This window comes from Thunnus albacares, chromosome 3 (assembly GCF_914725855.1).
Source record: "Thunnus albacares chromosome 3, fThuAlb1.1, whole genome shotgun sequence".
Classification (NCBI taxonomy): Eukaryota; Metazoa; Chordata; class Actinopteri; order Scombriformes; family Scombridae; genus Thunnus; species Thunnus albacares.
In genome coordinates, this window is record NC_058108.1 from 9,620,372 (window position 1) to 9,633,719 (window position 13,348).

General features: G+C 42.3%; 1 protein-coding gene across 3 annotated transcripts in view; it reads left to right on the forward strand.

Moving 5' to 3' along the window:
- The window catches only part of grk4 (G protein-coupled receptor kinase 4), a 52,260-nt gene that overhangs the window by 21,136 nt on the left and 17,776 nt on the right, over positions 1-13,348 (forward strand). For 2 of the 3 annotated variants that reach the window (XM_044346292.1, XM_044346291.1), the window contains exons 3-5: positions 6,503-6,615; positions 7,872-7,949; positions 8,723-8,823. In XM_044346292.1, coding sequence (XP_044202227.1) covers positions 6,503-6,615; positions 7,872-7,949; positions 8,723-8,823 — 292 coding nt within the window. Of the gene's footprint in view, positions 1-5,700; positions 5,791-6,502; positions 6,616-7,871; positions 7,950-8,722; positions 8,824-13,348 lie in introns of those variants that run through there. The other variant, XM_044346293.1, reaches the window with a different exon arrangement.

Consider the following 13,348-nt stretch of genomic DNA (forward strand, 5'->3'; position numbering starts at 1 on the left):
AAGATGTAGATGGCGAGCATAAAAAGACAAATCTGTAATTATACATAACATTTAGCGTTATTGCTATGTTTGCTTTTGGACATTAACGGACATTGACCCTAGCGATGTTATATGTTCAACCCAGTAAGGCTGGAAAAACTAGATACATCTCAGGACTAAAGAATTTACTAACATCAGATTCTGCTGTTTTATTTTTTTTAAAAATGTACATTTTTTTCAGAACCTCAACATGAATTGCCTCTGTGGTAGTTTTTTACTTTTACAGGAATGTGCTGTTTTTAGAAAATTGACTTGTTTACCCATTAAGTCTATGAAAACATAGATACTAAAATCATTCATGTGTCGCTGAGTATAGATTGTTGCCAAGTCCCAGTTCTGTGTACCGTTAAAATGTAAACAAATTATGACAGAAAATAACACAGTATATACGTAAACTGCTGAGACTACTACCTCCTATTTCAATGGGAAGTGAAAGTGATGTGTGTGTGTTTGTGTGTGGTAGTGGGAGGGAGGTTTAAATTATTTTAGTTTGTATAATGAAATCTATTATTATTTTTAAGATTATTTTTTGGCATATTGCCTTTATTTGACAGTTAGTAGAGAAAGACAGGAAACACAGGGAGAGAGAGATAGGGGTTGGGAGTCGAACCGTAGACGTTGCAGTTATGTGGTATTCACCGTAACCATAAGGCCACAACTATTATTGTTTTGTTACTAACGGCTTAGTCATGCATGTTGACACATGGATCATTTCTGTGCTCAACAAATGTTACTCAATCGGTCAGTTACTTAAACATCTTTTCAATAATGTTGAACAGTTTCTGTGATTTTTTTCTTACGCAAATTGGAGTGTGTCACCTCAAAGAGTGACCAGTCATAGGTATACAGTTTGGGACGAGGGGAGTACATTAATCTTCTTTTGATAATGTTAAAAGTAAAGTTAGGCTTTGCTTTGGGGAGAGAGAGAGAGAGAGAGAGAGAGAGAGAGAGCGTGAGTGAAAGGAGAGTAGGGCTGTCGCAATAATCGCAATATTGCAATACAAGCGCTATAGACAAGCCAGCTGCGGTGGATGGCAAGCAACCGCCACAACTGTGCTGTGTTCATGTTTTTTCTTTTTTTCATGAGGCTAGGCCCTTCTTGTTTTACACTTCAGTGTGTGTTTATTGAATGTTTGGCGGCTCCCCCGTTCCAATCTGGCAGCACCGGAGGATCCCGCCTGGCATGCGCAGTATCTCGCAGGCTGGGGTCCAGCTAACCTGGCACTCATAACAGAGCTGGGCTTGGAGTGAGCCGACAGGGGGTCGATGCTGATACGGGGTAGTTAAAAGCATGTCTGTATGAATATTTTGTCTTGGTTATATGTTAAACTCTCCCGGGTCACCGCGTGGCCGAGCAGGCTGCCATTTAATATGTGAGGTAAAGTAGTGTTCCACCAATCATACGATGTAAAGGAGCGTCCAGCCAGACTCCATTCATAAATCCCAGGTGGGGACTCTGCTGTAGACCAATATTGTGTCCTGCCACAACATGATTAACAGTGTTTTCCGTGTTCGTCAGGTGCTGCTGCTCCATTTGACCGACACATAATCAGACTAACATACCTTGATTTTCACAAAAATAAAAGCCAGCGCTAATACCGCATAGACTGCATACCGTGCTATTGAGCCACCCTGAATCACTGCAGGGGGAATTCCTTCACTGTGACAGCCCTAGCGGAGAGCGCAAACCAGTGAGAGAGAGAGAGCAGCAGTGGTCAAGCGAGGAGAGTGAGCGGCGGTAGCAAGAACAAAGCAGTGATTGAGAGAAATAAAATGTTATTTCCTGATTGTTTCACAGTGGTTTACATTCTAAAGCACAAATGAGTAACCATCAAACACTCAACAGATGACTTACTGTGGCTACAGATGCTCTTAGTTTCATTTTCCTCCTCTGCGTTTCTCTTTTTCATTCATTCATTACAGTTCAACTCCATGTCTGTAGTGGACAAGTGGCTCATGGAAGCAGACAGAAGGAGGTTGGAGTGAACACACGCACACACAAACAAATGCCATTATGTTCTTTCTGTCACTGTTCTATCTTAACGAATACATTTGTGCAGATCTCTCAGAATTGTCTCAGTTCTTGACACAAGAGTTTATTATCAAGGTCATCCATACTCGCTGAAATGTTATTATAGTATCATAAACTCTGTTCTCTTCTCCCTATGTATTCCATACTCTTTGGCTTTACACACAATATGGAGAAACCTACATTTATACACCATTCATTTACTGATCCAATATGTTCCTAATGTTGGATATTTGTGTTATACCATATTTTCTCAAATAAAAGACAGTAGTCAATTAAAAGCCAGGTCTCTGATAATGGCTGGGGGCGTGGTCAACATGAACAAATAAAGGCCACCCCCAAAAACAGGCTGGGGAAAAAACAAAAATTTAACAGAGCAAACGGAAGCAGATCAGAAAACAATGAGGCTTCGTACTATAATATGAGCAAATATATTTATCAAATAGGGAATTTAGGAAATAAAGGCCTCTCTCTAATATAAGCCTGCTTCCAATAAAGACCTGGTACCCTCTGCAGTTGAGGTAAATAAAGACCCCGGCCACTGTTTGAGTAAATATGGTATATCAACATTACATATCCATAACTAAAGGAAAACAACCAAATCTAAAGGGAACATCACTGTTGTACATGTCATGTATACAATCAATAAATCACCAAAATTATTGAAAAAAAAAGAGTTATTTTCATTTTTTGGCTGCTGAGCCAGTAAAACTCTGATCTACTAAGTGGGTCCGTGGGGGGAAAAATGTTACATTGGACACTGCAAACCTAATGTCCTTAAATCTGTTTGTGTAGCGATATACAGAAAATGAGAACTACAAGAATCTGTTATCTTAAGCTATTTGGTTGCTGGAGAGCAGACACTAACTATTCAAGCTAAGAGAGCATTCAAAGTTCATTTTCTTCTGATCCAGAGTGGAAAAGTTGACTTTGTTGAATTTGGTTTGTTTAGGTTCGCAATGCCCAGTTGCAAACAAACGAACTCATAAACAAAAGTCCTGTGTACTCAGAAGTAACTACTGCAGTGTTAGTAACTTGTCCTGTGACTACGAGACACAAGATTTTGAGGGAAGTTAACGCTTGTTTGTGTGGAAATAGAGACCACAGATCCACATTTTCAGGCATTGATCATACCCAGCTCAAACAACATTGTTCTCACCTGGCCAGATGAATCAAACTACAGGAGGAAACACTCCAGAGTTCAAATGAACAACTTCAAACATTTTTGCTGTACAGGTGCCCTAAAATTGCCTTTATCAACTCAGAGTATGAGGGGCTTTTCCAGCTGAACACAGCTGATAGAGAAACGCCAAAGCAGGCCTCCCGAATCTTGGTGATCAAAGATGAAAGGCACTGTCTGAAGGCAGGCACAATGCAATACAGTTAGGGATCTCTCAGTGAGATTTTGTGAAAGAGCTTTTGTTCTGTAGATTTAAAACGCAGTGGTCACACAGTGGAAAGGGAAGCAATAAAAATATCATATCTCTACACTCGGCTGTTTGCTCAGCCAAGTGATAACTTTGGTTTTGTGGTCGTATAAATGGTGAGTTTGAATGAGAAGCACTGAGCTGCAGAGTTGCTGTGTAATAAACAGCGCAGCTGGGAGGGCTGTCATGAAGATTTGATTTACTGTTGGAGGTTGTCCTGTAGCTGTCACCACTCAGAAATTTTCATCCCATGCATCCCTCCTCCTCCTTCCTCTGTGCACAAGTGCGCATGTGTCCATGAATGTGTGTGGCCTATTTTTGTTTGTATGTTTATCTTGTGTTTGTGTGTGTGTGTGTGTATGTGTGTCCTTACTGTCAGCCAGTGATGGAAAATGTCCTGGGTCTTCTTCCTCATTTGGTACCAGAGGAAATATGACTCAAATGGACACCATTAGTCCTAATAGACCGGGGCCAGCTGCACAAGAGACACACATGCATAGACAACACGCAGAAAACAGAAAACACAGACATGCTGTGTGTTTTGTTTTTAGCATATTGTAGCACATTTGAAATTCCCACCAAAAGTAACCTGTCTCTTAGTTGGTACATTTTCCGTCTTACCCAGGATTATAGTATCTCTGCAGATTGAAAGTATGTCTTTCAATGGGATTAGCCTAGTTTAGCTAAATGATTGGACGAGGCTATAGCTCTTCTCAGAAGTAAGGAAATATTAATTTAGATTTAACCAAATATGGAGAGTTGGTCTACTCTACCAAAGTTACAAATTGTAACATTGTGTACATGTTATGTACACTCCTTGTTTTTTCTTTGTAAAAATGACAAAGTATTCAAATTTAATATGAAGTAGTTTTATAGTAGTAAGTATCAATTTATCTTTGGATAAGAAAAGAAAAACCCAGGTTCATGTATCAGCTTTTAAGAAAAAAATGTACTTAGAAAATAAGAGTTATGGAAGCTAGTTGAACAGAGGCTAGCGAAACTGTAGTTCTCTTTTTTTTGTTTAATGTTATATTTTTAGGACACAGGCTTTTAAGTCTATCCGAGGAAGAAACTATGGATTCTGTTAATGAATGAATGAATAATTCTGATGTGAAGAATGTGTATTTTTGTACCTCTGAATAAAGCTGCTACCTGTTCCAAGTACAGATAGGTTAAGGTAGTGAGATAAGCTTGACTAATATTGCAAACTGCTCATAGAGACATTAAAAAGGCTTCCCTGGGTTTGTTTCTCACTATGGGTAGGAAGGAAAAAAAAAAACCATGGTGTTTCACTATGGGATACGCCTTCCCACATATTCCTCAGAAGCATTTATCTCATTATGCCAGTCCTGATTGGCTGGTGATTGTGGCGTCCACGTCAGGTACCTACCCTTGAATAGCTTGTACTATGATGCAGCATCATTCAAAATAAGCACCTCCCTTTGCCCCAGCAAGAAGGGTTGTCTGGTGAGACATCTCGCTCATGCACCTCTGAGAACCATTGACCAAGTGTCCCTCCCTTTGACACTACTCCTCAAATACCCTCAATTTACAGTCATAAAGGAACCTGGTGAAGGAGGTTCTAGCGCTCTGAACAGTGTTAATTACATTCTGAGTAAGCCCCACTGTATGTAAATTATACCACTGACGGGCCAGGCCCGTAGTGCCAGGCGTTCTGGGTATGGGTAAAATATTGTCCCCCCTGCCTGGGACAGTATGTCCTTGTGTAGCAGGCGTTGCCATGGCTGTCCACACAGGAGTTGATATATCTCTGCCAGCCAGTGCGGAGCTATTAGAGTCAGTTTGTGGTGGTGATCTCTCACTCTGGATTGAATGGGGTATCAGAACCAAAGGAGGAAATGCGTACAGGAGGACGGGCAGCCAGACATGTGCGAGCACGTCCACACCGAGAGGCGCTCCTACATCGCGCATTTCTCTTGATACGAACAGATCTACCGCAGTGTGGTGTTAGCGCATCCACACTTGCTCCACAATCGCACAGTCCATTCTCCATATAGTGGTGTGCCCCTGGACAGCACATCCGCCCTCAGGTTCAGAACCGCCGGGACGTGTGTCGCTCTCAATTTCGTTCCCATCCTCGTCATCCTTGGATATGAGGAGCTCCGAGCTGTCTTCGTTGTCGTCCTCATAATCCAGCTCCAGCATGTCTTCCAAAGAAGGAGGTGCCATGGCTAGGTCTAGCTGTGAGCCCCAGCTGGCGCCAGCACAAGGCCCGGCGTCTGCATTCTTCCCCACCTTATCTCGGTTGTTGACCTGCATGTCACCGACAGACAGGTAAGGGTCTTTTCCAGACAAGCTAGCTTGGTGTGCTAGCCATCATCGTAGAATCTTGACGGTGAAACAGGCACCATGCCTGCATGAACCAGGGGCTTCGATGGCAGTCGGGCATGTTCCAGCCCAAGGCAGCACAAGCTGACCTGGAGTCCATCTTTGTAAGCTGGTTTGCTAATGGAGAGGAATGGTGAATTAGCTGGTGTGCTCATTTGTAGAAACTGAGCGTCTTGCCAGTGTGCTTGTTGTGCGAAACTGGTAAAGCACCCAGGCTACTGTGGTGGATAGCTGAGGCTGTTGATTGAGAGTTGATTGAAGGCAGCTAGCGCCCGGCGACGGAGTGGTTTGCCAAGATAGCTCCAGTCTATGGACAGTTAAGCTAGCTAGCCTATGCAACAGTTTGAGATATGTGGCAAAGTGAGAAGAGGTGTTTGAATGACGCTGCATTGTAGTGCAAGCTATTTAAGGGTAGGTGGTTCTATGGACGTGGCGATCAGAATTGGTGTTATGAGCTAAATTCTTCTGAGGAAAATGTAGGGAGGCGTATCCCATAGTGAGACATTGAAATGAATGAGAACCCTCTTAATATAGTCAGTGTATTGCAGTTGTAGTCACAACCTTTTTACATGAAGCCATGTCTATTGGAGAGATGTCATTTTTGAAATGTGTAGTGTAACACTTCTGTGTGTCTCTTCTTCTTCTCTCTTCTTCTCAGAGAGGGACTACACCAGTCTATGTGAGAAGCAGCCCATTGGTCGGCTGTTATTCCGTCAGTACTGTGACACCAGGCCAGAGCTGAAACGCTGCATTGAGTTTATGGACGCTGTGGTAAGACTTTGAATGAGCCCATTACTAGTACTCTGCTTACACCTGTTCTTTTTTCACACGTTTTCTTTTACCTGTCCGTCCTTGTTTCTCTGTCTCAGTCTCTCTCATCCTCTCCACCTCTCTGAGCTTTCTCCTGTGGGATTGGTCTGATTTGGGGCCTGCAGAACAAGGAATAAGAGCGGGGAGGAAGAGAGGGGAAAGAGAGAACTTGGTCCTTTGCCTGGTCTTGGCAGTAGTACTGGGTGGTAGGTGGGGTGGGCGTGGGGGGTGATTAGCAACTTAGACAGGCTGTCAGAGAACAGACCCCTCCCCTTCCTCCATGCACTCCTCCATGAGGTCAAGCCCACGTCAGAGGCAGGTCCCCTGGGTGAGCAGGCAAACACAGGCCCAAGCTTGTGTCTAGGCCCCTGGAGGTATTTGTGAAAGAAAAACATGGGGGGGAATCATACTTATTTAATAAAAACCTACATTAGTCTTTTTCAAGGTAGCTAGACAAGCACGTACGCGCACAGGGAGATGCATATACACTCTCACGCTGGCTGACAGAAATGCAAGACATGAAACAAGAAACATTTTAGTGCTTGACATGGACTGTTGGTCGCATAGAGGACTTCATGCCTCGGCTGTGATGCGTAGTAGCGCAGCTCAGTCCCATTCCTCTCTGCCGAGCTTGTTTTCAAACAAAACACACAGCTCGGAGCAGTCAAACTCCAGAACATCTCCCTGCCTACAGCCATATTTGACCAAAAACACAATCTGTGATAGTGCAATGGGGAAATAGTGAAAACTGAGGCGCCATCCTGGTAGGTGACAAGAGTAACGGGCGAAGCGGGATGACGAACATGGTTGCCAGTTTGCTGCCTTGACTAAGATGAGATGTTTTGTAACTGGTAACATCTTTCTATTTGTCTGCAGTCCCACGCTCATTTCTATTTTAATTTCTTTCTCTCTCTTGTTTCTTATTAACCCCCTCACCCTTTCCTCTCTCTCTCTCTCTCTCTCTCTCTCTCTCTCTCTCTCTCTCTCTCTCTCTCTCTCTCTCTCTCTCTCTCTCTCTCTCTCTCTCTCTCTCTCTCTCTCTCTCTCTCTCTCTCTCTCTCTCTCTCTCTCTCAGCCTTCTTCTTCTTTCCTGCCTTCTGGTGCCGTCTCTCTCTCTCTCTCTGTCTCTGACCTTATTTGGAGTGATATTAAAGATGGCTGAATGAACATGGCTTCCTGTGCTGGTGTGGTTGCTCACACTTCTATTCTTCTGACAGGCCATGTACCAGCTAGCTCCTGATGAGAAGAGGAGGGACTATGGACTGAATGTTTTAGACACATACTTTAATAATGGGGTAAGACACATACACAGACTGATATCTTGAGAGTCCGCAAGAATTCTTTTGATTTCATTATAAGATAATATTGCATATTGTATATGCAGAATTACATGTTAATTCTTCCAGTTGTTCGTCTCGTTTAACTGCATGATTAAGTGCAATAAACTGAAAGGATGTTTTCTTATTCTCTGTATTGTTTAGTGCTTTGTGTCTTGATGTTATCAGTACACATATGAACACATGTTTGCCAGTGACAAGTTTCATTTACACCCCTGTCTGCAGTAGTGTTGGGCAGTGTTCACACCTCTGTTTTAGTTCTCTTGGTTCGTTGATGAACATTATTGGTCGAGACTCTACTTTGACTTCATCTAACAGAAATGATGACCCTCCTTTAGAAATACAATACAGGAAATAGGCCGCCCTATACCGCAAGAAGGAGGAACTGGATTGTTTAGTTTAGCTTTTGAATGTGTCCCATACCATTATCAAATAGTTTACAGCGTTCTCACCAGCCTAAATGAACTGAACCAAAATGACAAACGAACCCAAGTTTGTTTAGACCACACCAGACAAGTGAGGTGTGACCACAGCCTCGTTGACATGCTCTACCAGTTTACCCATACAGGATCACAAGCAGAAAGGAGGATAATGTTTTGATCTGTTTTCTTAGCCTTGACAGTCTGCAGTCATATTTGACCAACCTCTCACTTTGTTTCTGTCCCTCTGTCTGTCTGTCTACCTACCTGCCTGCCTCACCCTCTTGTTTCTGTGTCTCTTTAACCCTCAAGTCGGCAGCCCATCTGCCAGACATACCGCAGGAGGTAGTCGCTGGGTGCCGGGAGAGACTGGAGCAGAGTCCGTGTAAGGAGCTCTTCAATGACTGCACCAAGTAAGTCTCTGTCCTCTCCACACATGTCGGATTACTTCTTGTAATGTCCACGACTATGATCTGACATGCAGCTCTCAGTTGTGATCAGCACTCCCACACTCAGTCTGTTAATGAAATACTTGTTCGTTGGAAACGTATAGATTTGTTTTTCTTTATGATCTGGCTGTCAAAGTGCAGTGGCACCAACAGAAGCCTGTTCCTTCAGAAAGAGTGTGTGTGTGTGTGTGTGTGTGTGTGTTTGTAGACTGTGTGGACTAGTGTGCCCTGTCACTAGTGATGATGAGGCAGCTGGCACCTGGAGTGCAGCATTACACACACACACAAACAAACTGGCAAACGAAAAGCGATTGAAAAAGAGCAGTGGGCAGAGAGAGCATCCGGATGGCTGGCATGAAAACAACAGCCACCTCAGTGTTCCCCCCCCCCCCCCCCCCGTACACACACTCGCTCTCACACACAAACACAGATTTACAAACACACACTCTTGCAGGTGTTTCTGCTTCCTGCTCTGAGAGCCAGGAGAAGCAAACAGACCGGGGATTATTATCCCGAATGTACTTCTCATTGCACAACTTAACTTTGTTTTGGCTCGATAATTTAATTCTGCCACAGTTACTGTGGACTTGAGCTCAAAGAGATATTGTGAAATATATGTCATGTTTGTCACAAGTTGTCACATTTAGCTTGGTAATGATAAAGATAATGATAACTATTATATACGCTGGTGTTGTTTCCCACATTTCCTTTATGGTTTTGGTTCACCTTTAATGAGTTTGTATTGATTAAAAACTGTATGAGCAGTTAAATATTCTTGATGCCTGAACTGCACTTTGTGCTGATTTGTAGGCTGAAGTTCATGTCAGATGTTATTGGTTGTGCTATTAAAGATTAATTAAAGGGAATATAGTCTATTTATAGAGAATTGTGATGTGAATACATTTAGGCTGGTAAGAGATACGTAATGCTGCTATAATAAGTTTTGTTTGTCGAGCTTTAACCAGGACCCCACACGTCACATCAGAGAGTTAAAACCTGGGTCAGAGGCTCTTTTAACAGACAAGTGTACACCAAATGGTTTTTTAAAAAGCTGTTTTTGGATTGTGTGAATAATGTGGCAGTGACTTGGCAGATGACATGTGAATCCAGATCTGCGTGGTGCACAGAAAACATAACATTGCATTTTATTTATTTGTCATGGATCATGTAAAAAAAGAATTACTCTCAAACAAGAGAAAGAAAAATATATGACCTAAATATATCACGTCAAAGCCACATTTCCACAGTCCTGGCAAAAGCCGAATTTCTGTGAAGTCCCAACTTTGAGCCACACAGGCCGACTTGGGTTGGAAATGCCGCGAGCAGCCTCTGATTCACTTCTCTGGGGAATATCGGAATCTGCTCGAAGGATTTTAGCAGAAGTGGGAATCACGGTTGGGAAAATACTCATGTTCTCAGCTTGTACTCTGGTTTTGACTTTATTTGTTTAAAAGCTGTGGGATTTGTGAAATAAATTACTCATATCGTGTCGAAGCTGGTCAGGGTGACTATGAAGGACTCTAAAGATTTTTTTAAGATTAGATGAATTTGTTTCCCAGGCATGGATTTAACTAAGTTATCTACATTAATAGTTTTGAAATGCTGTAGTGTGTGTGTGTGTGTGTGTGTCATCAGTCTGTTAATGTTGTCTTTAGCTCATTAACATAACTTTGTTGGCTTGTGTTTTAGCACAGTAAGATTTGCTTGAGAATTGAGAGGGTGACAAAGCGAGCAGTGAAGGGACATAAGAAGAGGTGTGTGTGTGTGTGTGTGTGGGCGAAGAAAGAAGGCTCTGCTAGGAGGAAAGGTTGGGCAAGGTCAGGGTTTGGTTTTGAAACTGGAAATGTCAGTGTTTGAGGTTAAGATGAACACAACACACCACACACCTGTCTTCTCTCTTTGGCGTCTCAGGTTATGGTCTGCTGGCCCTGTTTCCTTCCCCTTCTGCACGCATCTCTATTTTAACATCTCTGAGTAGTGAAAAAGGCATTTAGTAGGGCAGAGAAAGACTGTGAGAAAGAGAGAGGCCACAGAATTATAACACTCAAATTCCACACTTCATTATGTGGGAAGCACAGCATCCACTCTAGTCAAACTTCTCGACCGGATTGAAAACAGAGCGAGCGAGGGAGGAAGAGATATGCCCACTGAAAGCACAGTATGAGGGGCTGGATTAGAAAACTCACAGAGAGCGATGAAACAAACACAGAAAAAAAAAAAAAAAACGGAGAAATTGGGAAAAGTGAGGTGAAATGGAAAGAGAGTGTTAAGGAAAGCGGGGCAAAAAACAGGCAGAGTGTACAAACACAGAACAACACAGGCACGTGTTTGTGTTACCAAAAGCCTCACAGCAACACTGTTTTTGAATGGGATTCCTGTTCAAGTTCGTTCGTCACTCCTTCCTTCCACTATCATTAATATTGATATTCCATTGTGGAACTTTAATTTTTTTTTTTCTTCCGATAAGTAATTTTGACTCAGGGTTTATCCTTTTTTTTTCTTCTCAGAGGGAAAGCCTGTAGGAAAGCGTGGTGCTGCACGTGGAAACGTGACTTTTGGCAGAGCCACACACCCACTAGCAGAAATGTATTAGCTCACTCATGGATTTTCTTCTGCTGCAGTGGAACATACGGTTATGTCATAGCAAGAGTAAAGCATGGCTGCTAAGTACATGTATATCGTGGTGTTTTTTAATGTATCGCCTGTCTTGACAAAGGTCTCTCTGCTGATTTTTCTCCCCTTCTCTTTCTCTTACCCGCTGCCTTCCTCTAACTGTGTAGCTGTGTTTATTTCTACTCCCAGCGGTGTCTGTCTGAGGCTCGACTCCAAGAAAGAACTGCTAGGCTCCTGCCTTTCTGGAGCCCCTCTCTTTAAGTGTTAGGGGACAGTCTTGACCTCTAAGACAAAGTGAAGTTCACTGACCTGATAAGTGAACTTGGATGAGAAATGTTAGTCATTCACGCCATGGTTTAAGAAAGGAATTAAGACAGGAATTTTGTGCGGGCGAAACATTTGGTGTTCTTCAGACTTTGATGACAACGAGGTATCATATATGTTGAGGTTACAGGGCAGACCAGCACTTTGCAGGAGATTTTAATGAGTTATAAGTGACATAATTTTTAGTACAAACCTGACAAAATCTTGTACACGCTGTACCCCTGTAAAGAGTTGAGATCTCGTCAGGCTGGATGAATGTTTATGTCATGTGCAGAGTAACTTGGTCCTATGATGACATAATTCAGTTTTCTTTTACACAGCAGAGGGTACTCCCCTTGTGGAAACTCTCTACTCTCGTGTCTTTTGCCAAGAACAGCCACCCCAGTGCTGTTGGTAACCACAGGTAGCTTTCCTCGTCTTCTTTAGTGATGAAGTCATTTTGAAAAACGGTTAAGGAAACTCTCCTAGACAAATATGAGCATCTCTCTTAAACATCGGGGTTGTAGAAGAGATATATATCGGCTGAAACGTTTGGTTTGCACACTGGTCAGCAGTAGAGAAAGCATTACTGGTGTAATTTTCACTTTCTGCTATGGTTCAGGAGTTGTGCAGCTGACCTCTGAAGCGTTCTGCTCATGTTAATTACATGTCAATGGTTGGAATAGCCTCTGTACCAGAGTCTTGTTTATTGGCTAGCACAAGTGCTGCTGCTGTGGCACATAATAGTTACAGAGCACAAAATTGTCACAGATACCGACCAGTGTCAATGCAGTCATGTTTTAGTTTGAGTAGAAATGCAGATGGGTAAAACAGGTTAAACTTTTCTGATGTGTCAGTCTCAAGTCTCTGGCCTTTGTCTCAGTCTCTCTGCTACTGTATAAAACAGATAGAAACATGGACTTCTGTAACAGAAGCATTAAAATGCTCTGAATTTTATTTAGCCTTTTGTAGCCTTTCCCACTTGAAGGCCTGTAAACAAAGTGAAATATTTATTGACTTAATAGATAAGCAAAATGTTGAAAACTGGGTAAGTATGTGGGACCTTTGACCTCATGCACTTTTAACAATGTTTTTCTTTTCTTTTACAAGTTTGGAAATCGTCTCCCACATTTTGCAGAATATATGAATATAAATTTGATCAGTCATTTTTGTATTTTTGCCATAGTGACTTAAATAAATCTTTATTTTTTATCTGTTATACTAATTAACATCCAGCTTGTAATTACTTTGGGTCAGTTTTTTAACACAATTAGTACAATTTAATATAATAAATAAATATAATACAATATCTATATTATTTGTATGTGACTAGTTCAGGTGTACTAATAGTAGGTCTGGGGTGAAAGAGTCACAGTCTACAGTCATAATCTGCTCATGCGAGCATAAAGAAGAACCATCAAAGCTTCGTTGAATAAATTCAGTCTTACCTTGAGATCCGGGATGAAAACCTACTGACTTGTATGTTTTGACTGAAGAGAAAGGGGCAAACACCAAACCCTTAAAAAGTGGAGCCGCTACCGTGGTGCCGTAATCTCCCAAGATTCCTCCAGCA